This window comes from Barbatula barbatula (genome assembly GCF_947034865.1).
Source record: "Barbatula barbatula genome assembly, chromosome: 14".
Lineage (NCBI taxonomy): Eukaryota > Metazoa > Chordata > Actinopteri > Cypriniformes > Nemacheilidae > Barbatula > Barbatula barbatula.
In genome coordinates, this window is record NC_136777.1 from 9949197 (window position 1) to 9977148 (window position 27952).

At 38.8% G+C, this 27952-nt stretch overlaps 3 protein-coding genes across 4 annotated transcripts in view; 2 read left to right on the forward strand and 1 right to left on the reverse strand.

The window, feature by feature from the left end:
* Positions 1–23032, forward strand: part of vcla (vinculin a) — a 30126-nt gene extending 7094 nt beyond the window's left edge. The window contains exons 2-22 of one of the 2 annotated variants that reach the window (XM_079473876.1): positions 847–917; positions 3481–3631; positions 4490–4598; positions 5082–5204; positions 5537–5697; positions 10027–10117; positions 10915–11062; positions 11665–11818; positions 12853–13028; positions 13413–13603; positions 14145–14344; positions 14579–14707; positions 15246–15395; positions 16051–16159; positions 16381–16683; positions 16774–16898; positions 17070–17255; positions 19472–19666; positions 20497–20700; positions 20793–20897; positions 21342–23032. In XM_079473876.1, coding sequence (XP_079330002.1) covers positions 847–917; positions 3481–3631; positions 4490–4598; positions 5082–5204; positions 5537–5697; positions 10027–10117; positions 10915–11062; positions 11665–11818; positions 12853–13028; positions 13413–13603; positions 14145–14344; positions 14579–14707; positions 15246–15395; positions 16051–16159; positions 16381–16683; positions 16774–16898; positions 17070–17255; positions 19472–19666; positions 20497–20700; positions 20793–20897; positions 21342–21488 — 3228 coding nt within the window. In that variant the 3' untranslated portion in view covers positions 21489–23032. The remainder of the gene's footprint in view (positions 1–846; positions 918–3480; positions 3632–4489; positions 4599–5081; positions 5205–5536; positions 5698–10026; positions 10118–10914; positions 11063–11664; positions 11819–12852; positions 13029–13412; positions 13604–14144; positions 14345–14578; positions 14708–15245; positions 15396–16050; positions 16160–16380; positions 16684–16773; positions 16899–17069; positions 17256–19471; positions 19667–20496; positions 20701–20792; positions 20898–21341) is intronic. The other variant, XM_079473877.1, reaches the window with a different exon arrangement.
* Positions 23033–23108: 76 nt separating this feature from the next.
* Positions 23109–26206, reverse strand: ap3m1 (adaptor related protein complex 3 subunit mu 1; the record flags this gene model as incomplete). Its single annotated transcript, XM_079473334.1, is given in 9 exon segments — positions 23109–24210; positions 24406–24550; positions 24665–24872; positions 24998–25131; positions 25283–25368; positions 25452–25589; positions 25668–25839; positions 25927–26172; positions 26174–26206. Coding segments are annotated over 9 exon segments (1263 nt in total). The 3' UTR covers positions 23109–24109.
* An 825-nt stretch (positions 26207–27031) lies between these two features.
* The window catches only part of adka (adenosine kinase a), a 128303-nt gene continuing 127382 nt past the window's right edge, over positions 27032–27952 (forward strand). The window contains exon 1 of the mRNA XM_079473335.1: positions 27032–27405. Within this exon, the coding sequence (XP_079329461.1) occupies positions 27350–27405 (56 nt within the window). The 5' untranslated portion in view covers positions 27032–27349. The remainder of the gene's footprint in view (positions 27406–27952) is intronic.

Sequence of the window (27952 nt, forward strand, 5' to 3'; positions counted from 1 at the left end):
GCAGAAATCTCCACATTGCTCCTATGATATTCAAAATGTTGGTCAAGTCCTGGTTGCATTTGTTTGCCACAATCCTGAATAAATGTTCATAGAAAGCTTTGTTTTTTGTATTTTGTATTTAATTCATTTACTACAGTATATTCTTTCTGGAAATATAGAAGAGTGTGGTGGCCGATATAGATTGCGGGCAGTTGTTTCTGATTGGATCGCGGAGGTATTGGCAGCATCCCAGACAGCCAGCAATAGATCAGCTTCTGTGCTCGTCCAAGACACACAGGACCTCATTGTGTCCAGATACTCAGAGCAACCCCATTAGCAAGCTGTGTCGGTTTGTTCTGCCTGAAGACCACAACCTTTCCGCATGAGAGTGTATAACCTTGCTGTTTTCCAATGGGCTGAAAATGAATGAAAAATATTGATGACTCATCCTGCACTCGCTCATTTGGTCCAATGAAATACCCCAATACCACCTGTTTTATTGCCCATGGTATGTTTTTTGACAGAAAATGTATAAAGATGACAGGAAATTTTGTGTGTGAGAGACGGGAATCGCCAATTGACCGTGAGACAAGACTCAAACTTGGGTCAGCTGAAGTGCCACTGCACTACACAGAGAAAAGTGTCAGAGAAAGACCCACTAGGCTGTGGTCTCTGACTTTGTCTGGCCTTTTATAGCTTTACTTTATAAAGCTTTTATAACTAAACAGTGTTGAAAGAGACAGATAAATGGGGATGAGAGGAAAGGACCATGTTTCGAGACTACTATGCAACAGACCCTAAACTGTGAATTTTTGTCCTCACATTTAACTCTGTTTTTAAACAAGCTTGTTTCGGATATGTTCTCAGGTGGGGAAGGAGACGGTGCAGACCACAGAAGACAAGATTATGAAGAGAGACATGCCCCCAGCCTTCATTAAGTAAGTCCTGTGCTTCCTGTCTCTCTAGGGGCTCATCGTGTGAACGTAGATCAACTTTAATCACATTCCCATGCTGTTGACGCTTTAACACACATGCTCATTGCAGAGAATTAACAAGCCATGTCAAGAGATGTTAAAGTCATGGTAAATTCTAAAGTTTTGTCCAAACATCTAAAGAAAACTACATCCAAGCATGTTCTTTGATGTTTCACCATCCAACTGTGCTCACAGTAGTCATGTGCTTTAAAGGTCCAGTGTATGAAATTGAAGTGGCATCTAGTGGTGAAGTTGCAAATTGCAACCAACGGCTCACTCCACCGCTCACCCCTCCCTTTCAAAGCACTACGGTGGCTGACACAGGACTACGATGTTGTCACGTTTTTGCTCCTTTGCTGAAGGAGATTTTATGCAACACGCTCTGTAGAGCAGTTTGTCCGTTTTTGGCTACTTGAGAAACAACATGGCGATTTCCATGCCAGGGGACCCTCGGTGTGTGTGTAGATAGAAATAGCTCATTCTAAGATATTATAGGTCTTTTTACACCTCTGAAGACGAGAAGTTATGTATTTTATATTGCATTTCTGTCACTAGATCCTCCAGTGTGCATATTACACACTGTACCTTTTTCATAGATTGTCAGTTTCTTTTTGAAATTGTCCTTGAAAATTTCTTGAAAATGGATTCATGTTATCAAATTTGATGCAAAATAAGATTTCTACAAAGCCTAGTGGCATGCAAATCAACAAAAGCCTTGCAGATCTGACTTTAAATTCATGTTAAAATAATGACAAATGTGCCGGAGGTAAGTTTTGATGAGATGCAGATATAAAGGTTTTTATCTGCTGCGTCATACCCCTGGGAAGCCCGGGGCCGTTTTTCAGTGAGCTAGTGATGCATTATAGATAGGTTTACTTTAAAAAGTATGTGCACTGCCTCGACTCTCCTCAGATGTGTGAAGTGCCACATTGACAGCTGAACACTTAGTGTGGGCTCTGTTTAATATTGATGTTCTGTCTGTTCGTGTCAGTCTATCGCCCTCCTTTACCCCCGATTTCCTGCTCTCTGAAATGTCAAAGTTGGTTTGTGCTTTTATTATCATCCTGATGAGGTAGAGGTGCTTGCTGTCGCTCTTTTCTGACATTTTTAAAGGTGAGGTGGTTCGTAAAACGGGCAAATGTATGTTTCTATTGTGAAAATGAACAGTAGACAGTGTTGAAGTATAGAGCGGACTGGACGACAACCTACAACTTTGGAACGTGTCTTGCAGCCGCTGGGCTTTGAATCACATAAAGGATTGTGATAAAGTGCTCTCTTAATAATAAGAGGTGCACTTGTGCTGAATGGAGTATCCTCAGAACAGCAGTGGAGTTGACAGCTCCATATAGGCCCTGCGTGGCTTCTCGGTACTACTAACTAATTGGGCTCCAATGGGGAATCGTTTTTTTAACAATTGTCTGAAAACGCAGAATTCATGAAAAACTGAAATGGCTAACTGGGATCTAGGTATTATAATAGGATTAAGACTAAAGTGTCCACCCAAAAATGAAAATGCTGTCATTCTTTTTCTCACCCTCTTGTCATTTCAAACCTTTATTACTTTCTTTCTATTTTGATTAAAGTTGGTAACTGAACAGCACTGGCCCCCATTCATTTCTATTGTATGGACACAAAACCAATGCAAGTCAATGGGGGGCCAATTAACAATATTCTTCAAAATATCTTCTCCTGTGTTCTATGGAAGAAAGTCACACAGGTTTGAAATGATAAGAGGGCGAGTAAATGATGACAGAACTTCATTTTTGGGTGAAGTATCACTGAAGTTTGCTTAAATCCACTCAGAACGCTATAGTAACGCTATAGTATATGAGGGGATTGATTTGCACAAACTCAACTGGACACATTTAGTTTGAAGTTTTCCTGTGGTTGTAGTCCCAGACTCATCGGTGTAAAATGGCTGGGCATATGGATACAGAAAGCAGAAGACAGCAAAGGATTTGGCTGGACTCAGAAAGCTGACACATTTGGCACCATTAACACAAGCTGGCACCGAGCTCGTTCATCAGCACACACGTGGTTGGTGACAGGAAATGTGAACCCCTCTCTCTCTTTATATATATTTATTTATAGGCTCTGTTGTAACGACTGACACTGGAGTGATGCCTCATATAGCGAGGTCTCCACCACAGAATAATGATGAAGAGAGGGTTTCTCATAAACACGTCACATTCCACTCCCCTGTGGAGCTGTGGGGCAACTGGGACATATCTGGTGTTGTCATATTAAAAGGGAAGAGTTTACACTGGTTTCTGACTTGTGTATTGCCCTCGGTTCTTAATGTGAACACTTTGTTGAATTTAAATTCGAATGAATGCACGCTTTGGCATTTCTTCTTTGTGCTGCCCATGTTTTATTGTTCATAAACAAAAAATGCTCTGGAATTGATCTTGATATACCTCAGCATCCATGTGCTTTTTGTCTGTTTTTACGAACTATTTTCTGTTTTGTTCAAACAAAGGTCAGCTGATACATATCAAATGATACTTTTTCTGTTTGATTTTCTCAGGGTAGAGAATGCCAGTGCCAAGTTGGTAGAGGCTGCTCGAATGCTGAGGACAGACCCGTATTCTGTCCCCGCCCGGGATTACCTCATCGATGGGTCCCGGGGCATCCTCTCAGGCACATCAGATCTGCTGCTGACCTTTGACGAAGCAGAGGTAGGAATGATGCTGTCTGTACGGAGGCAAATTACCGTCAGCAGTTCTGTTTTGCAGTTTTGCTGACGGTTTGCTGTTGATTCAAAGCTGAACTGTCACATACAATTATCTTTCCTGATGGAATCACATCCTTTGCTCTGGGAAATGTCATAATACATGAGCGATGATTATCTTTTGAATGCACTTCAAGCTGTCTGCTTTTCGAAAGTGATATATTACTGTGTCATGATTTGACTGTTAGATGTGAATATTAAATGTGTGAAAGATTGTGTATCAAATGTTCATAATGTTTTTCTTTATCAAAATCCACAGTGAGCATTTTGAATGAGCACATTCTGAATGTTAATTCTTTGGATCAAAACTGCCTTTCTGCTGTTCACATTAAACACACAATCCCATATCCAGCATCCGCTGTGTGTTAAACGTGTTAAAGGTTTCTGCAAAGCTTCTGCTGGTCACAAGATTTCTCACCACAAGATTAAACTGTAAACATGCTTGTAAATAAGAAAACAAACAAAAAAGGCTGCCTCAAGACATTCCAGAACTACAAGTATATTTAGTGATACCACTCTGCATACAGCAATGATATGAAATGTATGACTTTCGAAAACATCTGATGAAATGTTATCGTCAGATTGTGTGGTGTGTATGTACATCTACTGGGAAGATATTATATCATCATTCTGTGGTGAAAGCTGATTCTGAGGTTTATTAATAGTTCTGCTGTCATCTTTCTCGAAGATCTGTGATGTTTACTGGGTGTGATGTGCCATTGTGGGTTTGCCTGTTTAGGGCAGAGACCAGTGGAATTAGACCAAGAATGCAGTCACAGTTTAAACGTTTTCTTGTCATTTTCAGGTGCGCAAAATTATCCGTGTATGTAAAGGCATCCTGGAGTACCTGACAGTCGCAGAGGTTGTGGAAACCATGGAGGACCTGGTCACTTACACCAAAAACCTGGGACCAGGTGTGTCTACTTGTCTTGTCAGTTTTATTCTGATTGTATGTGCCACCCCCGCTGGAAAGAAAATTTATTTTGGTTACTAAAGGTTCCCAGATAATATACCCAAGGAAGTCTGTATTGGTGTCTATTGGTATGTGATGGATTCTACTGGTGGGATGTTAAATCCTACTTTAATAATACCCAAAACACACTACAAAAAGGAATTTTGTAATGGGTTTAATGGAAAAACCTTTTGGGTTGTATTGGGATTCTAATGAAAACTATTAGAAATTCTGTGATGCTTTCTATTGGGCATTTTCCCTTTTAATGTTCACTGTAAGTCAATAACGTAAGATCTAAATGCTTGACAAACTAGATTACTAGATTACTATCATTATCACATTATTCAGATCAGATTTTTCATGCTCAACCCTCACTAACTTTTAAACTCTTGTACGTAAACATCCCCCTGGTGTTGATTAATTGTGTTTACTCTGGAATTGTCAGGCATGACGAAGATGGCAAAGATGATCGACGAGCGGCAGCAGGAGCTGACGCACCAGGAGCACCGTGTGATGCTGGTCACCTCCATGAACACAGTGAAGGAACTGCTGCCCGTGCTCATATCAGGTGAGAGAGCAGTCGGCATCTGTGCATGCGCAGTATCCGTGTGCCAGCCGTTGATATGGCAACACTGATAATTGTGGTCATTTAGCTGCTCATGACTTGCAGGCAGGGAGAGATTTTCACGTCTTCCAGTTGGCTTTCTGCAGTTGGCTCAGCAATAAATAACCAGGTTGATAGTGGATCATTTGCAACAGCGTGAATCATTTTTATGACCGCAAATCAAATGGCGATAATGAAATGCCTGACGGCTGGACACATCATTTTATACGCAATTTCATTATGTTAGTGATTCTTGAAAGGGGAGACATGACAGAATTGTTCTTTATTCACATCAGCCATAAAGATCTTTGTGACAACAAAGTGCATGAAGAGTCTCGGTGTGGAGGAGGCCCTAAAGAACAGAAACTACACATTTGAGAAGATGAGCGCTGAGATCATTGAGATCATCAGAGTTCTGCAGCTCACGTCATGGGACGAAGATGCCTGGGCTAATAAAGTATGATTCACATGCACAGACACACGCTGCTTACACTTGGGTGATCCATAAAACATTACAACTGCGATTGATTCAGATACTCTGTATGCTCAAACAACATACTGTATATATTTACATAAAGTTTAACAGTGATTTGCATTTAATACAGTTTTGCTCCATTGGGAGTGCTTTGTGTATATTTATAGAGAATCTGTTTTTTCTGCGAATTAATTCGACACAGCCATCCAAGTAAAGTAATCTGTTGCATTTCCAGCACCGATCGCAGTCGCATTCAGAATTCAGTGACTGTGGGATATGACCGAGCGTATAATAACAAGCGCCATAACCACACACAGACACGTCAATAGCGCTTGACAATTAGATTAATGATCTTCAAATTAATATTTCACGGTGACAAACTCATCTGAAATGCTGAATATTCAACCTCTCGTCCTGACTGATGACACCCTTCGCTTGCTTAGCATGCATAATAAATATTTCCATATGAAATCACTCTACTCAAATGAGCCTTCATTTACTTTGCTGTCACCTCTGTTTTCGTTTGCCCTGATATAACTCTTTAAACATGCCTTTCTTTTTGTGCTCTTTCTTTTCTGTGTCCCTCCATTTATTTTCCCTTCCTATAGAAGGTAAGCTCTTCTCTCTCCCCCCGTGTAATGCGACAAAGTGCATGCCAGATCATCGGACCGCTAACAATGTGTGTGTTTCAGCAGTCATCCTCTTTTCTTTTTTTTCTCAATGTTGTTCTCCTTCTTTTAGCCTAACTTGACATCTTGATGTGAACAATGTGATGTTGTTTTTTAGAAATCCTGCATAATAACTATAGGCCAACAAGAAATGCAATTAGATGTTGTTGGAATGTCACTGTCACATTGTTTCATCCTCACCCTTCACGTGCTCGCCCCTTCAATCTCACTGCGTTTCTCTGTCACTTATTCTCACAGCTAATCACTAACATCTGTCTCGGGAAGTGACAACCTTAATGCTTGATGTCTGTCTCTGTTGCTACTGCTGTACACATTCCCTTCAACTCACTGAAAGATCTAACTGAATGCTGTTTCATCAGATAAACCTGCTGTTCTGCTTAGTGTCCCCGACACGCAAGTCCTTCCCACTGTTAAAGACCCATGAAACTGCAGTTATCTTTTCTTTGTGGTGGGGTATTTAAGGCGATCTTCCTCCTTTAAAAAGCCAATAGCTGTCAGACATTTAACCTGTGGTTGGGTCAAAAAGGGACGAAATGTTGGGGTATAAACGAACAGGTTGTTTGCACCCAAAATGCTTACTTGTTTCCACCTACTATATGTCATTATAGACATTTACCATGTTAATTTAAAGGGATACTTCAACCAAAAATGAAAATTCTGTCATTATGCTACACTTAAACAATTCAGTTCTCGGTTTCTTTTGATTGTTATCAGATATAATCTACAGGCACTCTATTGTTTGTGAATCTGTACCGGAAGTTAAGTTGGGTGTCACAAAAGTGCACATGTGACGTAACGTTTGTTTGTGTTATTAAGATGAAAGCATCTATTACGTGTGGTTTTAGTTGTACTATGTTATAAAAAGAGGTTGCAGCAACATGATTTGTTCCTTTGCGATTGGGTCAGACTCAAGCTCTGAATTACATTAATCAGCAGCCATATCTGAGAAGATTTGGTTTAATTTTCGACTAAGGAAGTGGATGCGTTGTCCAGCTTTTTTATGGTCTATGGTTTGTCCCAGTTTGACCCTACCATGGGTTAGTAGCAACCCAGGAGGTTTTAAGTGTAGTTTACATCACAAGTCAGTTGGTCTTAGTGTTATATCTGCTACTTTGTGGTTGTAGTCAGTTTAGGTGCAGACTGCACAAATGACCATCTTGGAATTATTATTGTTAAAGTGATCATTATTGGTGTGAACAGGCCTGATAATGTAGTTGGTCTGTTTGTGCCCTATTTGTTTGGTCATTTCCAATCTTTTGTAAGTAATGTTGCACCAGGATCAAATGTTCTCTGTGAAGCCATCCACTTAGCTTTGGACGCACTCGCTTTTGTCTAGAGAATTGAATTGAAACTCAACCCAGAGCGACGGCTCCCTCGTGCCTTGTGACTGGCGACACGAGCGATGGATTGATATGGTTATTATACCACACAAGCACACACACAATCCATTTGCTCGCAATGAATTATGAAAATAAAAAGTCTAGATCATTTATTCTTTTCATTCATAAACTGTAATCACAAAATTAGTTTTTTTATCCCATTATTTGTATTGCTTGTCGCCTCGTTCAATATAAACCTTTGAGTTTATTTGGAATTTGAATAACCTTAGCACACAGCTTTGGCTTGAATCATCCATAATCTACACTGCTAGGAACAGAGTGTTGGCAACAATCATTTCCACTATATTACATTTAGAGCCCATGGATGAAGTTGATTTTTATTCCGCAGAAGTCTGCACCTATTGTAATTCCTCACAGCAGGTGCTTGTGATATCTGTCATCAGGTCAGAGCATAAGCACACTGTGTATATTCAGGCAGGGAATGTGCAATCATGAAATATTGATTGGATTCACTCAGGCCTGTATCTGAACTTAGTGCTCTTTCAGTACAAGAACATGTGAAGAACGAATGCAACGTTATAAGGCAAGATTAGGACTTATACATCATTTGTATTCCTTTTGTTTATTTTGCGCTTTGTTGGTCAGGCTTCAAATGGTAAACCAACGGATGCATGTGATATAAAAAATAATATTTTTTTTATTATAAAACGAACTGTATTTTGGATTATATACTGAGATGAGATTAACTGACATGATTTATGAAGTCAGAGAGAGATAAAGATGAACAAATACACAGCCGCTATAAATAATAAAAATAATGGTCTCTTATTTTGTTTCTGAAGCTTAACATGTGGTGTCATTCTTGGCTTTGCTATCCAATCCCCAGCCGACTTCATCCAATAATGCACACAAATAGGAAATGACTCATCAACTCGGATCTTGTTGAAGGTTGAACTCTTGGCTTGATAGCAGCAGTTACTGGATAGCAGTCAGGCAAAGTAGGCAGAGGAAATGGATTGGATGGATAATTTATTATAGCTCAGAAAGACTTCATTCAGTGTGCATCAGGATTATTGCACACTCTGAACGTATTAACGCTCTTGATTGTGTTTATGTAAGCATTTTAAAGGGATTCAAACTGATGCATTTGTTTATCTGTAGTCATGCAGTAATGCTCCTGTCTGAGAGGTGAGATGCGAGAGATGTATGCTAGTGTGAGGAGCTGGTGGCAGGTGTGAGAGGTTCATTTCTAGCCCATCTGGCTCTTCTTATTGGCTGTGACCGCCTGTTTATCTCCTGATAGAAATGCCACAAACAAACCAGGAACTCAATTATCAGACCATTATACAGACCATTATTGTCTGCTGTTTTTTTTAAATATAACACAGCACAAGTATATGAGATCAGTGGAAGTGTAATACTTTGTGTTATAGGCTTCACTAAAAACCTAGGTATGAAAAATAATAGTAAAAGTAAAATAACTGTGAACTAATAATCATTACATTTTATATAATAAAATGTATAATAAAAATTACTTAAAGGGATAGTTTGAATGAAAATTCTGTCATCATTTACTCACCCTAAAATTGTTCCAAATCTATATAATGTCTCGGTTTTGTTGAACACAAAGGAAGATATTTTGAAGACTGTCAGTAACCAAACAGATCTCGTCCCTCATTGATTCACATAAATTTTATTTTCCCTACTATGGCTGTAAATGGGGGATGAGATCTGGCTGGTATCTGACATTCTTCCAAATATCTTCCTTTGTGTCCAGCGAAACCGAGAAATGTATACAGATTTATAGCAACTTTAGGGTGAGTAAATGATGACAGAATTTTCATTTTTGGGTGAACTGTCCCTTCAACAATAATCAAACCGAATAAACAGATTGATTTTGACCTTGAGCACTACAGCACACACTGAACATGTCGATTTAAGATCAGTGCCCTTCATTTGTCTTTCAGTATTGGATGCTCTTGATTTGCTGGTATTTTTTATGAAAATGTGCACATTGAATGCAGAGACTGCAGTACCGTTGACACTGTTGAGTTTGTGAACGAGACTGGTTCTTCTCTAAATGTGTGCATGGTGCAATGGAGTGTGAATTAGTGATTATGTGGGCCTTGCTCTTATTTTGTTTATGTGATTGAGAGAGGGAGAGACTCTTTATGTCCTTCATAAGGATGGAGAAAGGTGGCCCTTTGCTGCAGAAACCCCTCCCATCCTACTGGGAAAATACAAATAACAATGTGTTTCCTAACACACTGTTTCTCCTGAAGGACACAGAAGCCATGAAGAGAGCACTGGCAGTGATCGAGTCAAAGATTGGTCAGGCTAAAGGCTGGTTGAGGGACCCTAATGGTCTGCCAGGTAATACTAATCAATTACACAATCACACAGACAGGTACATATACTATATGTAACCTATACCTACTGCATATTATACTGTTAATCAGTTCCTTAGTTTATTGTGCTATGAAAACATACTCATAAAACACAAAACGTCCTTTCCCTTAGCTGCAAAAACTGCCTGTTCCATATTAAGTGGTTCAAATGGGCCATTCCAGTGTTATGGATGTGACATTTCCAGTCAAAACTTGAAATAAATTCAAATATAAATATTTATTACTAAGTCATCTGCTTATATTTTACTAAACCCATCAGAAAAATATATCAATCTATGGATATATTTTTAAAGAGAGAATGCGTTATGGATGACAAAAAAGGACGTATGTTTTTTAGAGACAACATACTTTGTAGGATTTCTGTGAATTAAATAATGTGACAAACCAGAAGCAATAATACCCAAAAAATGGAGAAGAGATGGCTCTTCATACTATACCACAAAATATTTTTCATTTTCAAGTTATCATTTATGAGAAATATGGACAGTTATGAATGTGACAGTTCACTTACCTGACTATGAAACTGTGCCTAAAATATTTTAGGAGAGAGTATGTACATGGGTATGTAAACCACCTAATCACCTGACCAGTATAGTGAAAACCTTTTAGATTTTTTCATTTTAAGGTTGATATTTGCTTAAAATTGCCCAAATATCAATTACAAAATCATCTTATATTGTGTTCATTAAATGTGTTTTTATTAAAACGAGGTAAACCTACAGTATATGTGTGGCGGGCTGGTCTTGTTTGATATTTCTCCAGGTGACCCAGGAGAGCATGCGCTACGTCAGATACTGGATGAAACAGGAAAAGTGGGTGAGCTTTGTGCTGGGAAAGAGAGGAGAGAGATCCTGGGAACAGCCAAGACCCTGGGCCAAATGACCGATCAGGTGTCAGATGTGCGGGCCAGGTACGTCCCTCCTCATTTCCCCAAGAGATACGTCAGAAGCGCAAGCAGACCCGTGGAACAAAATTAGCTATTGTCTGTATAAGTATCACCTGCCTATTATATCGCTGAATCAACCTAGTTCAGCATTTTAAACAGCGAGCCAGATGTCGCCACATGTTGGCTCACGTGAAGTGAATTATGCATTAATGCAGCTGCAGGCTGTTCGTAATGGTGTTCATCCTCTTTCACGCACAACATTACGCCTGTGCAATGTGTCTCAGGGGCTCTTACTGCAATAAACAGCGATGAACCAGTTTTTGAGGTTGATTGTAAACAGGCTTAATCTCCAGAGATTATTTATCCCTGACTGCTGTGTACAGAATAGAGGTGCGGTGTGGTACAGTATATGTCAGGGATGTGAAAGCCAGAGAAAGTGAGAGATCAGAGGCAGGGCTGAGGGATTCAAGGAAAGCAGACTGAAGGCTGAAGGGTTTAATAACCAGCCGCTGTCTGGTCTACTGATCACGCTGGAGTATTTCACAATGACATTTGCATGTAGTTCAAATGTTATTTTGTCTCGCTTTGATGATGACAATGATTTCGTTTATATGGTGTTTCTCCAGAGGTCAGGGTGCCACCCCCATGGGTATGCAGAAAGCTCAACAGGTAGCTCACGGTTTGGATATTCTGGTGGGGAAAGTGGAGACCGCTGCCCGGAAGCTGGAGGCCCTGACCAATGCCAAGCAGGCCATCGCCAAGAGAATTGACACAGCGCAGGTCAATCGTGTGATCGTTTAACAGAAGCATGAAGCTGCTCTGAGGTTACTTAAGAGGTTTTATATGTTTAAGCTTTGTTATATGCGCTCTGCCCACAGTGGAGTTGATGCGGTTGATACCAACATTTTATAGTATCAGCTTGACCAATTTCAAAACTACAGCGAAGCAAAAGTACTTTCGACATCCTTATTAGTCGCTAGCAGTAAATGAAAGGCATTGCATATTTGAAATGTATTACAAAGGACATACAGTATATGTACTCCAAATTACAGACATCTCAATTGATGTTACACAGCTGTCTTCTTTTTTGAAGATCCTGTACTTTGGTGATGCACTGATAGATAACTTAAGATAAATTTGCCAGCAAGGCCTTCGATTATGTAACAGTCAGATTCCTTGTGCTGAATAATTATGCAATAATAAAGATTATTTCCTTTCTTTTTAAATACATCTGAAAGACATAGGTCTAGTGTATGAAATTTAGTGGCATCTAGTGGTTAGGTTGCGAACTGCAAGAGGACACAGGACAAAGATGTCATCACCTTTTCGCTTCTTGTCGAATTCAATTCAATTTTATTTATATAGCGCTTTTCACAATGTGCATTGTTCTAAAGGAGAGAAAGTATTTACAAAACACGCTCTGTAGAGCAGTTGGTCTGTTTAGGGTGAATTCCATGTAAGAGTAATTTATAAAGGTAGAAATAGCTCATTCTAAGGGAATAAAAACATAACGCTTCATTTTGTAAGGTCTGTATACACCTCTGAAGACATAGTTGTGGATATTAAATTGCATTTCTGTCAATAGATCCTCCAAAAAAACTACACACTGGCCCTTTAAGAAGTGTCAGGGAGTTCTTTCTGCATTTTCATTCTGATAATAATGGGGGATATAAATAGTTTCTGTAGTTTTAAAAATATTTCTGAATGATTATTATTTTGTTTAGCTCTATTTGCTTACATTGTCAAACACACTTGTAGAAATGTTTTCAATAACATATAAATTGACATTATTGTTCATGGGTGTTTCTCTACAGAGCTGGCTGGCTGACCCTAATGGAGGTCCGGAAGGGGAGGAGAACATCCGGGCTCTTCTGGCAGAGGCCAAACGCATCGCAGACCTGTGCGAAGACCCTAAAGAGAGAGATGACATTCTGCGCTCCATCAGTGAGATCGCAGGACTCACAGCAAGACTGGTTGAACTTCGCAGAATGTAATTATAGACCAACAGTACATGTGGTTAACGTCCTTTCATATGAAAAATATTATGTTCTTTCTGCTTTGAAATGTAAAATATATATACAACATACAGTATATAAATATAGATTTACAGGAAATACTACAAATGTTATTGTTATTTCATAAGGGGGTACAGCCACACGGATTGAAACTCCTGATTTGAAATGACAATTTAAAAAGAAATTCATTTTAGAAGCTTCAAATACTTTTAATGACATCACATTTATCGTAGACTACTGAACAGCAATGGCTTCCATTTACACACAGTATGCCATATAGAATCGTAACTTAAGCAACTTGCATCACTGTATATGGCATTTGGTAAAATCTCATTTTCTGCTATCTACCTGTGGCACAGGGGTAAAGGAGACACTCCCGAAGCTAGAGCGCTTGCCAAACAGATCGGCACAGCTTTACAAAACCTGCAGGCCAAGACTAACCGCGCCGTGGCCAACATGAGACCCACCAAGGCTGCCGTTACCCTAGAGGGCAAAATGGAGCAGGCCCTGCGCTGGATCAACAACCCTGGCGTGGACGATCGTGGAGTAGGTGTGTGCCAGCATCACAGATCTCTGCATGACATTACTGTTTAAATCATATTTAGTTTGTTTGGATAAAAATGAATGGTTGGCAGCTTGTTTTCAGTACAGAACTGAATTAAACCATGTTTAACACCATGATTTGGTATCTCTGTGTGAAGCCTAATGGCCAGTAAGCTGCATTGAAAGCTTGTGGTGAATTGAGGCCATTATTTGAGGATGACACCGGGTTTTGAATGACTAATTCATTTGTTTGGCACTTTACTCTGGACATTTATAATGAAAGTTCTATACTTTGAAGTATATTATCAGCATTGAGAAAGTAGTAGCGTGTCATAAAATGTATATTATACCGTACTTTTGTTATTAGTTGTAATATAGTTTTATTAAAAAAAATTAAATGAGCTATTATTTCATGTTAAATTATGTTGATTTTAGATAAATTTTATAATTTTTTATACTACTGTATAAGGTTTTTATTAAAAAAATATTATTTTAGTGCTAGCTTAGTTTTCATTCAGTTAATAACCATCTTCACTCTGTGTCTTCAGGCCAGGCTGCCATCCGTGGGCTGATAGCAGAGGGCCGTAGGCTGGGTAACTCTCTACCAGCGCCGTACAGACAGGAGCTGCTCGCAAAGTGTGACCGAGTGGAACAGCTGATGATGCATTTGGCAGATCTGGCCGCGCGGGGAGAGGGAGAGAGTCCTCAGGCCGGCGCTGTGGCCGCTCAGCTTCTGGAAGCGATTAAAGTAAGATGGCCAGACAAGGTGTCTAACTGTCTCTATTAAAAGATTCCCAATATCCTTCACAGCAGGTGTTTGTTGAGCACGGTTGTGATCTTGTCAGATGAAAAGTGCAGAGGACAGATTTGTTGACTTGAAATTCACAAGCTGCTCAATTAAAATAAGCAAATGCCTCCATCTGCTGGACATTCTTGGTGTAACACTCCTTAGTTTTTAATGGTGTTATGTGTTCTCTGCAAGGATCTGAAGGCAAAGATGCAGGAGGCAATGACCCAGGAGGTGTCTGATGTATTCAGTGATACAACCACACCGATCAAGCTTCTAGCTGTGGCAGCGACAGCGCCTGTTGACGCCCACAACAGAGATGAGGTTCGCTGAAAATAAATCATGTCAAAAGCAGAGCCCAGCTAGTATACTCATGCAAACAAGCTAAAAGGATTAAGTCTTTATCAAAAAAATTCTATTTAGAAAATTCTATTTTTAGAAATGTGATAATTAAATAGAAATAAATTATAATAAATAATGGAGAATTTTATTTTTTGTAATTTTAATAAATAAATACAAATACATTGTAAGTAAATATAAATACATATTAATAACAATTATTTATTATTATTTATAAATATAATTATTGTTTTATAGAAATTATATTTATATAAGTATGATTATATATTATTGTATTATATTCATACTTAGCTTCTCATAAGTTATGTGACGGCACTGTACTTCATCTAGTGAATCTTGAATCTTCCAAATTAGCAACAAGAGCACATTCCTTTCACATTTCTTTTCATTTGTGCCCCAAATTGTGCTTCCAGTGACACAATGTTGTGCCCAGATTAATAAGAAACACACATACAAATGTATATGGCAAAACCAACTGAGGTTTTATTTTTTATTCCTGCAGGTGTTTCAAGAAAGAGCCACCAACTTTGAGAATCACGCCAACAGACTGGGAGCTACCGCGGAGAAGGCTGCTGCGGTGGGAACAGCGAATAAGAGCACAGTAGAAGGTATCCAGGCAGCCGTGAAATCAGCCAGAGATTTAACACCTCAGGTATGTATGAGAGTCATGCTGGGGACAGTTTATACAGTGTCTGTAGACATCCAGTTAGGTACTTATGCCAAGTTTACTTGAAGTGCACGTAATGGTGTGCTTGGGACACAGCCAAGCTTTATATTTGGCCACTAGCCACTGGATCAAGTGTCAAGATTTCTTGCATAGCTTAGACCAGGGGTTCTCAAACTTTTGGGGGCCTGAGACCCTTTAGAGTTGAGAAAATTGTCCGAGGACCACCTAAAACGATGACAGTTATTTAGCATGTGTTTACAACAGTTTGCACTTTTATTGAAGTATGTGCTTGTTTTTTTTTCAAACTAAATACTTGACACGTGTCATGGTGATAAATAAAAACATTAATCTTCAATCATTTTAATTCTGCTTTTAAAACTGCTTTAAGTGTTCTAATAAAACAGCACAAGTATATATTTGCTAGAATGAGCAGTTTAGAAGCACAGTTGTGACAAGGTGTACTCAGTATTTGTTTATTGCGATGACACCTAGTGGTGAAGATGCAGTATTTCTACATCAGCAAATGTTTTCCATTACTAATGCTAGTATGGAAATGTGCTATTACTCTAGCGCCATATTTTATGCAAATTATTAAAATGAATTTCTTTTTATTTATTTATATCTGTTTTCACACGAGTAGGTCACTTCTGCTGCACGCATTTTGCTGAAGAACCCTGGCAACCAGGCAGCATACGAGCACTTTGAGACCATGAAGAATCAATGGATTGACAACATTGAGAAAATGACTGGTAGGCATAATCTCACATCACCTGAAGGGATAATGCACCTGTCATCATTTATTTACCTTCATGTGGTTGAGAAACTGTATGAAGGAGATATTTTGAGAAATTCTTCAGAAGTGTCCATACAATGGAAGTCATACAGATTTGGAATGACATGAGTAAACTATCCCTTTAAATACACACATTATTCTATAGAAAAAAACAAGGAACAAAAAACTCTCTTTCAGGTCTTGTGGATGAAGCCATTGACACAAAGTCACTTTTGGATGCTTCAGAGGAAGCGATTAAAAAAGACATTGATAAATGCCGGGTTGCCATGGCTAACGTTCAACCCCAGATGTTGGTTGCCGGGGCTACAAGCATTGCTCGGAGGGCCAACAGGGTCCTTCTGGTGGCCAAACGGGAGGTGGAGAACTCTGAGGACCCTAAATTCAGGGATCTGGTTAAAGTGGCTTCAGATGAACTTGGTAGAACAATTTCACCCATGGTTATGGCTGCTAAAGCTGTGGCAGGAAACATTCAAGATCCAGGTTTTTACCTTGAATATTCTATACGTCCTTGTTACATTGAATTATTAATTTGAATGATTTCTGACAGAAGTCTTCTATCTGGGTGAGCAGGTTTGCAAAAGAGCTTCTTGGACTCTGGCTACAGGATTTTGGCTGCTGTTGGGAAAGTGAGGGAGGCCTTTCAGCCTCAGGAGCCCGACTTTCCCCCTCCGCCTCCGGACCTCGATCAGCTGCATGTAAGTGCTACGCTCTCCAACGAATAAACTAAAATGAAAATGTGTTATCATTTATTCATCCTCATGTTGTTCCTCGTTTTGGTGAATAACTTGTATTACTGTTATTATTAATGAAAATACCGAATAGCTCTACTAAAATGCTTTTGTGCCATCTCATTCCTTCTATGACAGGTCCATGATGATCAGGCTCCTCCCAAGCCACCCCTCCCCGAGGGAGAGGTTCCTCCCCCGAGACCTCCACCCCCAGAGGAGAAGGATGAGGAGTTCCCTGAACAGAAAGCTGGTGAGATGGTGAGCGAGCCCATGATGGTGGCTGCCAGGCAACTACACGACGAGGCCCGAAAATGGTCCAGCAAGGTGAGTGAAACCACTACACTTAAAATACACAAGTTCTGTAGATGTACAATATGTTTGTACATGAGGAATCTAACAATGCTGGGTCATAATTCACCTCAATTTCAAGGGAAATAAGAAAATTAAAGCCTTAATATGTCCTCCATTTGCTTTAAAATGACTGTCAGGACCAAGAAAAAAGATTTTAAACATTAATAGGCTTCCATTCATTAGTGATCATTTTATGATGTTTCATGCATGCATCCTAAACTTTACAAAGTGAAGCAAATGGATTTTAGGCTCAACATGTAATATAAAATAATAGTACATAATTGTACTTGTTGACCCAGGCATGTTCTTTATGAGATTCATTCCAAACTGATGATCATGTAAATTTCACCGGCTGTGGTGCGTGCAGCTGTTGAATCATTGTGTGGATGTCTTGTCATCACATTTTAATTTGTTCTGACAGTGTGAATATTGTCATCTTATGCATTCTGTGGTAAAGATAGTTTTGTAGATATTGCAGAGAAATGTGCTTTGTGTACCAGTCTGCTGTTTATGACTGTGACATGTTGTTTTTTTGTCATTGTCACTAACCTGAAATTTGAAAATCTCTGAGATTATTTCAATTTCAGGAAAACAAATGAACGGAAACTGTCATCTATGAAAAGTGTTTGCATGCCCATCTCTAACGGTTTGAACAAGTAGATTCACTAATGTGTTACTATACTGATGGAGCGATACATGGTTTCTCTTCACAGCTGTACCCCAAAAGTGCATCGGACAGTATATAACCATATAGACACTAGTTATCTAAACTAGTGCTGAGCTACTAAAAATTCAGAATAAATTCTTATCAATGCTGAACTAAATATAATATAAATAATCCAGTCAGATGACCATAGTGAGAGGCCACTGGGTGTGTTTGATTTTTTTGGTTCCGTCTTTGTGTTTTGTCTGTGTTTATATGTTTTGCTTGTGCTCTAGATCAGCCGTCCTTTCAGGTTTGTGTCTCGTTCCCTGTAAAAACGTAGATTATTTGTTCTCGTGTTGGTTTGGTCGAATGTCTCTACACAGCCCCATGTTTATTGGATTGGATATGAAGAAATAGTTGAACATGTGTACTTTAGCCAAAGAAACCTCAGAAGTAGAATATATCCGTTAAAGGGACAGTTCACCCAAAATTTTGGTCACGTGTGAAAAACTGAAATAACTCTGAGAATGTCTTGACTTAAAAGTCTAGCTTAACAGATGAGATCACCATTTACTTTCATTATACGGTAAATAAAATGAAGGGTAAGATAATATATAAAGCCGCGGAAAAATATAAAGATCATTTTCAGTTATTCTGAATTTAGTAATCATAGGTATGCGTGTACTGTGTAGTTATGTGAAGTACTAGCGATATTTAGTATATATAAGTTTAAAATAAAAATATTGTTTATATTTGCATTTATTCGCAGAAAATCAAAACTGGAGAAACATGTGAAAATAACAGAAAAGATTCTCTGCAATATTTGAGGTCTGAAAAAATACACGTTCACATTCACTTTTAAGGAATACAACTGTAATATTTGTACATATATTTAGGAAAAGTTTTTATGTGAAAACCTTGATCACAGTTTTCATATTGCTGTTGGATGACTGTCACTCCATAGGTTTGATTTTGTTGAAATTCATGTGGAGATTATGATTGACTGAAAATTTGGAATGGTCTCTTATTTTTTGGAAGAAGACTTTTGAATAAAATAGTAGTAGATAAAATGGAAAGTTCCTGGTTTAACATGTCTGTATCACGTAAAACAATGAACCTATAAATACTATTTATCTTTGCAGTAGTTTAAGGTTGATGACTGATAAACGTAGACGATCAATATTGTCAGCTTGTATATATTATTAAGGTTCATTCATTTTAACATAAAAAGCTGCTTTTTGTAAAGACAACTCATCACATAATCTTGTTGGGGGGGCTTTGCTTCTTTGCTTTCTGTCTAAATTAACATTCACAACTGTACATGCAAATAGTCAGCACGACACGTATACAAGAGTATATTCTTAATTTCCTTTTAAACCTTGTGCCAGTCCTTAACCAGCAAAAACGAATTTTTCCTCTCCTCTCCTATCCAAAACCCATGGTATCCCACAATCCTCTCCTGGGAATCTCCATCCAGTGCCTCTCGTACTAACTCTGTCCTTCTTTCTCTCCGCTGGCTCCTCCCCCTCCTCCTCCTCCCCAGCCTGAGGTGACATATGAAGGTTTTGAGGCCGCTGAGGCGGATGTAGATATAGACGGTGAAGATGATGAGTTTACAGACAACGAGGATGATTTTGAGCCCGAGCTGCTTTTAATGGCTTCCAATCAGCCAGTTAACCAGCCCATTCTGGCCGCTGCGCAGTCTTTGCACCAGGAGGCTCGCAAGTGGTCCAGTAAGGTACTTCTTGGCCCCGGCGGGCCACAGCATCCCTTCTGCATCCAGATATTACTGTGGGAATGCTGAAACCAGATAGCTGCTGCTGTTGTTGCTTCACGCTCGGGTCCGCTGTGGGTTTTTTTTGCTGCTGGGGTTGCCACTGACAGCGACTGGAATGGCAAGTTTGCTGTGCATTTTTGGACAAACTGATACTGGCTTCACAAGTCACTTCCTGCGCATTTTTGATAGCGTCACGCCTCTGGTTTGAAAGCGGAGCCACTCATTCAAACGCTGCTGCCAAAACACTGCTTTTGCCACCTGTGAAGCCATGGATGACAGTTTCCTAATGACTTCGGAATTACACGTGTTGAAGTCATGTCACATGCCTGTTTGTTTGTCTTGCACACGAGGGCTTTCTAACCGTGTCATAGCCATCGTAGGATAATACTTGTTAACACACTGAAGCTCTGCATGCATGTGTACAGACATAACTGCCTCACTCGAAATCTGTGGAAGAAACATTTTTGCATCGTAATTTTCATAAAATTAGGAAGGTGGGTTATTTATTAGATGGGTACAGTGACAAGCTGAAGGAAAATAGATCTTTTTGTGACTAATTTCACAAAGGCATGATGGATATGGATGAACATGAAGTGATGCTAAAAAGACATTTACTGAATCACAGATTGGCAAAATACATTTTCTGCTTTATCTACATATCCAAACTTAAAACCGTATTTATCGAATTCTCCTATTCAATCACCAAAATGTACTGTATATACAGTAGGAACATATCACAGAGATTTATAGATTACGAAAACAAACAACGCTCTGCATGGATTTCCTCTCAGGGTAATGACATCATCGCTGCAGCCAAGCGCATGGCCCTGCTCATGGCGGAGATGTCTCGGCTGGTGCGTGGAGGAAGCGGGAATAAACGTGCCCTTATTCAGTGTGCCAAGGACATCGCTAAGGCTTCCGATGAGGTCACACGGCTAGCTAAAGAAGTGGCCAAGCAATGCACAGACAAAAGGATTCGCACTAACCTTTTGCAGGTCAGCGACTTTCGTTGGTCTTTTGTCACTCCAAATGCTGCCAAAAACGACATGAAAATAAAATAACGACAATGAAAATAAATTCATTTTAGGTTTGTGAGCGTATCCCAACTATTAGCACCCAGCTGAAGATCCTGTCTACTGTTAAGGCCACTATGTTGGGCCGAACAAACATCAGCGAGGAAGAGTCTGAGCAGGTGAGGTCGCCTTCTCTCGACTTCATGTTCGATAGGAATGTACATATGCTTTAAAGGTCCAGTGTATGAAATTCCACACCGTCCCCCCTTACTTTCTAAGCACTAGGGTGGCTGACACAGGACTAAGATGTCGTCACTTTTTCACCTCTTCGCCGGAGGCCAAGGCGTTTGCTACACAACAATACTGTAGTGTAGAGCAATTTGTCCGTTTTAGGCTACTGCAGAGACAACATGGCGAATTTAATGCAAGGGGACCATAGATAGAACATATAGATAGAAATAGCACATTCTAAGATCATAAAAACTTAACGCTTCATTTATGTAAGGTCAGAAGACATGGTCATGTATATTATATTGTATTTCTGTCAATAGATACTTAAAACTTCACGTTGCACCTTTAGTAGGAATTGTTGGAATGCAATGAATTGTGCATTTGTTTTTAAGGCCACCGAGATGCTTGTTCACAACGCTCAGAACCTCATGCAGTCTGTGAAGGAAACCGTGAGAGAAGCAGAAGCGGCTTCCATCAAAATCCGCACGGATGCTGGGTTTACTCTCCGCTGGGTCAGAAAGACCCCCTGGTACCAGTAAACTGAGGATCGGTCTTCCTCATTTAAGAACAATGATAGGACCCCGGTTGATCCCTAAACTGTTGGATAACAGTGTTCATCTGTAGTTTAGGGATAACTGGTAGTACTTATTTTTATTTACTTACTCGTAAAGGTACTTTGTAGTGTGATTACTTTATCCTTCCGAAAGCTATTTTTGTCTCTTGCTACGGTTCACTTTATCTCACACTACTGGGATATGGTGTAGGAGTACACAGGAAGCAGATTTTTAAGTATATATTTTTGGTATGTTGGGTTTCCAAATTCCGGGTATATATATATATATATTTTAAGCACGAAGAAGTTTTCTATTTTTTATTGGAGAAATGCGGCATGATGACTTACAGGAAATGCCTTTCTCTAACTGTGTTGGAGCTCACAGTGAAATTTACTTTCATTTACTGTAGTTTATGACTATTACATTTTCTTGTTGAAAACGTATATATTTATATTTCTCAATGATGTCTACATTCATCAGATCATTATCGCAGATCGTGTTTTTAGTCACAATTATACAATTCATAAAACGTTTTATGCTAAATGTTTTTTTGTGAGATCAAATTCACTAGAATAAACCATTCTCAACTCTTATTTATAATAGACTTTGCTTGGCTTTGCTTAAATAATAGTTATGTTCAGTTCAATGGGATAACAGCTTTGTATTCATAATGTTTTTTAAATGGTTTATGCAATTACAGGGATGTACTTTGCATGCTTCGACTGATGCCAAAGATTAATTTTTTACGTTTATATGAACGTAATACTCATGATATGTTATATAAACTAAACAATTCTGTATTGTAAATGTGTCTAGACATGCGTAAGCGTGTCTACAAAACCATTCTTTCTTCATACTTTCTTCACACGTGAAATTTTTCTTTGTATCAAACTTGTGAGGGAGTGAATGCAAATTGTTTTTAGATAATACTTCTTTTACAAGGAAAGCACAATTATCACAACAGTTGAACTGTTTCCTCTGCTTTGTGGCTGAAGTGAACATCAAAGCCAGTCTTTTTACAGTTAAAACAAATTGTAGCTGTAATCTTGAGGTTGTTCTTAGTGTGATTAGTAGTGTAATGTATTGATAAAAAGCTGTCTTAATGTATCTTCCATAGGGTACAATGAAAACTTCTACACAAGACCCAGGTGGCTTGTTTATGTGTGGTGATAACTAAACACTGTACAGCTCTGAATGTGTTTAGCTGAGGATTAACCGTAATGAGCTGCATTCTCTGTACGGCTCACAGTTTATCAGAAGATGCTTCACTGCCTTGCGTTCACTTACTCTGTAGTAAATACACTTGAAAGAGTACCTTTTCAGCCCCAATATAGTGCCTTTTTGTTAAAGTTTACAGGGCTGTATTTTTTATGTGTAATAGCATGTTTTGGGTTATGTTGACATAAGAGAATAAAAATACTGCTTTGTGAATGTATATATGACACAACTGTTAACTTTCGTTTTTAGTGTCACATAAAAAGATATCTTATGTGCCTCAGAATAATAAAACAGTTCTGTTAAGGTGCTTCAATTCATTGTCTCTAAATGTGTCAATATATATTGGGTTGAGTTCAGTCATTAGATCAAGTTAGATAACATTTTTTTGATAGAAACTTTAATATTATTTCAACTTTAATATAATATTATATATGTTTTAGTTTTTAAGTGACACTGTAATTAAATAGTTTATATAACATTAAAATACACAGAGATCAGATTTTATTTTCATAATTCATGTCACAAGGCTTTAGGTTCAATTTAATGCAATAGAAATACACCGTTCCCTTGACTTACAGTTTCTCAAATGACATTTCTTAAAATCTTGGAATTGCCCTTTGTGTGCAAATGTTCTGTAAAGCTTTAAGGCTGCACCATCCACCATATTGCTGCAGGTCAATGCAACAGGTTCTATCGTGTGTGCTAATAATGGCTCTGTAGTGCTTGTGCACAACAAACAAAGTGTTCAAGAGGCAGAACAGAACTGCTACTGACCTGATGGCAGTGGCATGCTTATGTAGATTGTCAACACATTATCTCTTGCTATAAGCATATACTTTATAAGGCCGTTTGTGTGTGTGAAGCATTTGTAAAATGTATTTCTCATTCAAAGGCCACTGAACACAAACGAAATTACAATATAAAAACTTTATAAGGCCTGTCTGCAGTTATTCTCAAGTATTGTAGATCAGTCATTGATATAATCTCATCTACATCACAATGTAAAATACAAATATTGCATAATTCTCATATGATGCTGGCTAAAATGTGTCTTTAATATTATGTGAATGCTGTGTACTATAAAGTGAAAAACTCGCTGTTTATACTGACATAATGGCAGAGATGTACTGTATATGACATACTTTAAATAGAACATGTTACAGTCTTCATAAATCAATGTAATGCAATTATTGTGAAGATAACGTCTCCCAAAAAATACTCTCAAATGTAAAACTTGGACTTCTTTTCTTCCCCCAAAACAATGATAAATAATACAGTGATAAATTTAACTTCAATGGTTTGATTGTGTTTCAAATGCAATCCTACAGGATTTTACACTTGGCATTTCTTAAGAATTTTTGGCATATTTTCGTTATTCTGTAACAGCCTCACATTCTGACCTGGAATTTTCCAGCCTTGGTCACATATTTCACACCCTTGAATGGTTTATACTTCTCTCCGTACATATCAAGCTGGTTTACTTTCAATCCTGTGGAGTATAAAAGTAACAAGTATGAAAAACAACATTTTGGTTCACATGTACATTTGAAAATACAAAGGCAAAGTAATCTGATGTATGGCAGCATATTGTTCTTAGAGTATTTTCTTACTAAGATCAGATCTTTACCATGACCCTGCTGGAAATAAATAACCAGAGCCTGCTCATAAAGGGGACATAAACTACCTGAGATGGCTAATTGTTGGATTTTCAGGTCAATGTTCAGGTTTGGGATCTCCTCTGGTTTAGCTGCCCCTGACTGCAGACTGAGACCTCCTTTCAGATTGGGAAGCTTCTGAGGGTTAAGCTTCCCAATGTCCCACAATAAAACCTACAGGACAATAAAACATGCATTAAATGATAAACACAATTACAACATTGACAATCTAAACTACAATAAACCCAAACTATTAAAAGAATGAGAGGTTGTGGAGTATTATGTTACCTTTGTGACAGGGTCATAGTTGTAGGTTCCCTGAGTTGCATTGAGGTTGGCACTGAGAACCACTTTGGGCATGTGTATGGTTACTACAACACACTCCACGGTCTTTCCCATGGTCTGCTTGGGACCCACAGTGATATCCAGTCTTCCTGAAGATCCAGTCTCAAAGAAACTGATGTTCTGCTTCACATACACAGGGATTGCTACCAGGCTGCACAAAGAGAAAAAAGTACTTATAGCAGACAATGTAGGCTATTGTGTTCAATGGCACAACTGCATAGTTGTTTTGTTTAATTCTCTTTTTTCACACAACATCCAGAATAGAGCTTTACTTACTTTTGGGCACTGATGTGATATGACATGAGCTGAAAGTTTCCATCTGGGGGAATGAAGGATATGACTTTCTCACTTTCCCATCTTTTGTATCGCACACACGGATGAAAGCTCACATCATCCAAGAGTCTGGGGTTCTGTGGATAGAGCATATACATAGATAGTCATGCAAAGGTTCACAGTGGCCTACAATATAAAAAGGGCAGACTGCACCAGAAATGAGTTATTAAGTCATATAATGTAAAAGCGAACACAAATAGACAGGTGTATATGATTAAACGCTATCACCATAAATGAGAGCGTAAGGTCTGGCATTCCAGACAGTTTGACACAAGCATCAATCGCACCCTGGATTTCTGCAAAGACTGTACTTCCTAAAATAAAACAAATACACCATCATTAAACTCTTTTACTTTTACCTACAGTCAGTTGAATTGCAATTTGGAAGCACTCTTACCAGACTTATCCAGGATGGCATCGATTTCTTCAACCACATCAAAGTAAGCCTCATTATTAGTATATTTTACACCGGCTCTTCTCCATGGGATACTGGAGAGCTGACCAGTAGGGAGGGTCTGCCCAATATTACTAATGCCTGGAAATGTCAATACATAAACATTTTCACATTTCATGGCAATATACAAAATATGTCTCATGCTAAAGGAAGCCTTACCTGTGATGGTGTTGACCATAGACCGCAGTGTCGAGGGAGGTCGGATAAGTTCCTTCAAGATGTTGGACTCTGTAGCGAGGGGGAAGCCATTATCTAACATTTCCTCCAGGAGCTCATAGACGATTACCACATTATCCTTGATAGTTGTCTCAGAACATTCTCCAAAATAATCCTGCATGATATAAAATAATATTTTTAGACATAAAAGCCCACCTGGATTTATGTCTTTACACTGCACTGTCAGGGGTTTTCTTAGTACCTGAAAAATCTCTGCAACTTGATGCAGAAATTCTATTACAAAGAGAGGAGGCACTTCTGTTTGGGTGACAGAAACGAAAAAGATCTTCTCCCGATAGATGTTTATGAGATAGTGATGAGGGGTGTGGATGACTGGAGGCACGTTTTCGGGTTCCACCGCCTTCTCCCGTGCTTCGAAAAAATAATCGCAGACGGTGCGACTTATAACACTCTTCCAGTGTTTCTCCAGGAATAGATCGCCATTCGCCAACATTGTTTATCAGGAACAAGCTGTGAATCATGATGGGGCTGAAAAGCCAACAAGCTAAAAAAACAGAGAAATATTTGAAAATATTCAGTCTGAAGTAAAGGAAATGAAGATTACGTGTGCAGACTCTGTCCAACAGACTCCCAAAACATTTTTGTTCGATTAAGTCGAAGAGGTCCACATGCCAAACTAACATTTGAGTGAGTATAAGCTATGTTAAATACGAGACATTCCTGTTTAATAGTATGATGAACTCTGCTCATTGTCACTTCATAAAGCAGTCCCTGGGGGTTTAGAAAGGTACGGCAGAGAATTTGTATACAATATTACAAATACATTTCCTTTAATTACACGTTCACATTTTTAAACGAATTAATTATGAGAAAGACAATAAAGGAACTAAATTGTACAATTGTTCGGAATACTAATCAAGCGGCATTACAATTTATATTAAAACATTAAAACTACACATGCAGGATCACAGTCGACACTTTAAAAGCGTCCATTTTCGCTCGCAGCAACTAAGCAAGCAAACTATTGTAATGCTAACAATATTGAAACGTCAGTTTTAAGGAAGTAATTCACCAATTGAACAACATCTACACTCAAACAAAGATCATTTTGACGACGAAGTCGGAACGTGTGAAAGAGAACAAAAATATACATAGTTCTAAACACTCAGATGAATGAAAGTTTGCTGTAAAGTTACAAAATCACATTATTGTGAGCGATTAATTGATATCGAAATGTACCGCTGAATAAACGCAGGCAGACACTTTTCAAAGATTAAACTTATTTTTAAACAGAACTCACCTGCAGACAGCTGTCTTGATAAATATTTCCAGCAGCAGGAAACTCTGCGCTGGCAAATGTGTCCGTCCTTCCTCCTTCCCAGTTCAGGCGCCCAAAAATAAGCCGAATTAAAATTTGATCAAAAGTAAATTTAAAATACAAACTAGCTTTATTTGGGTCAACGGTGTGTAATGTGTAATATATTAAACGATACATTCGCAACGCATGTGCATGTCGGAAGCGAATATTAAGGTTTGTTGATCAACGCATTTTCGTTCCGGCACGCAGGGCAGCTATCTGTGATTATGTTCTCTTGTCGGCGCCAGATCTTCATTTTCACGTCAAGGTGTCTCGAGCGTGTCTGATAGATCACAATCAGTACAGCATGGCGTCCGATGAACCTAAAGCAAAGAAAATTAAACTCGAGGAAAAAAAGCTGAGGTACAGTAAAGCCGAGCATTAGCCGAACACTGTACAATTGACACAGAGGAAAGACTCGAGAATGTGATTTAATGTCAGTTTTAGGTCAGAGGTCAGGTCTGTATTTCACAAGTCCACGTGCTGTTTGCCTAAAGCAGGTTATTGTTGTGTTGGAATAAGTGTCTTGGCCATTTTCACATTTACTGTGATGAATGCTGCTGCTGTCTTGTTTCTGATTTGATTTAACGTTAGTTGCCATCATGACTTGCGATACAATGCTGGTTGTTGCGTCAGTTTGCAATTTGAACACATTCTCCGCTGTCATATAAGTTTGTGCATTCGGTAGGAAAGCTATTATTGTAATACTTCTGCTGCACATCTAAGTTGTGATCCCAAACTCGTGATCATGCAAACATTCTCTAGTGAACAACCTCCCGTAATAAGCATTATGGAGTGGTGGCGTCGGGGTGTTATTTGTACGTTGTATAAAGTTTGAAGTTGTTAAACAGATGGGAGTATTTTATATATTGAAGTGTGGGGTGCGTCCCACGTGTCTTTTGTTATGCAG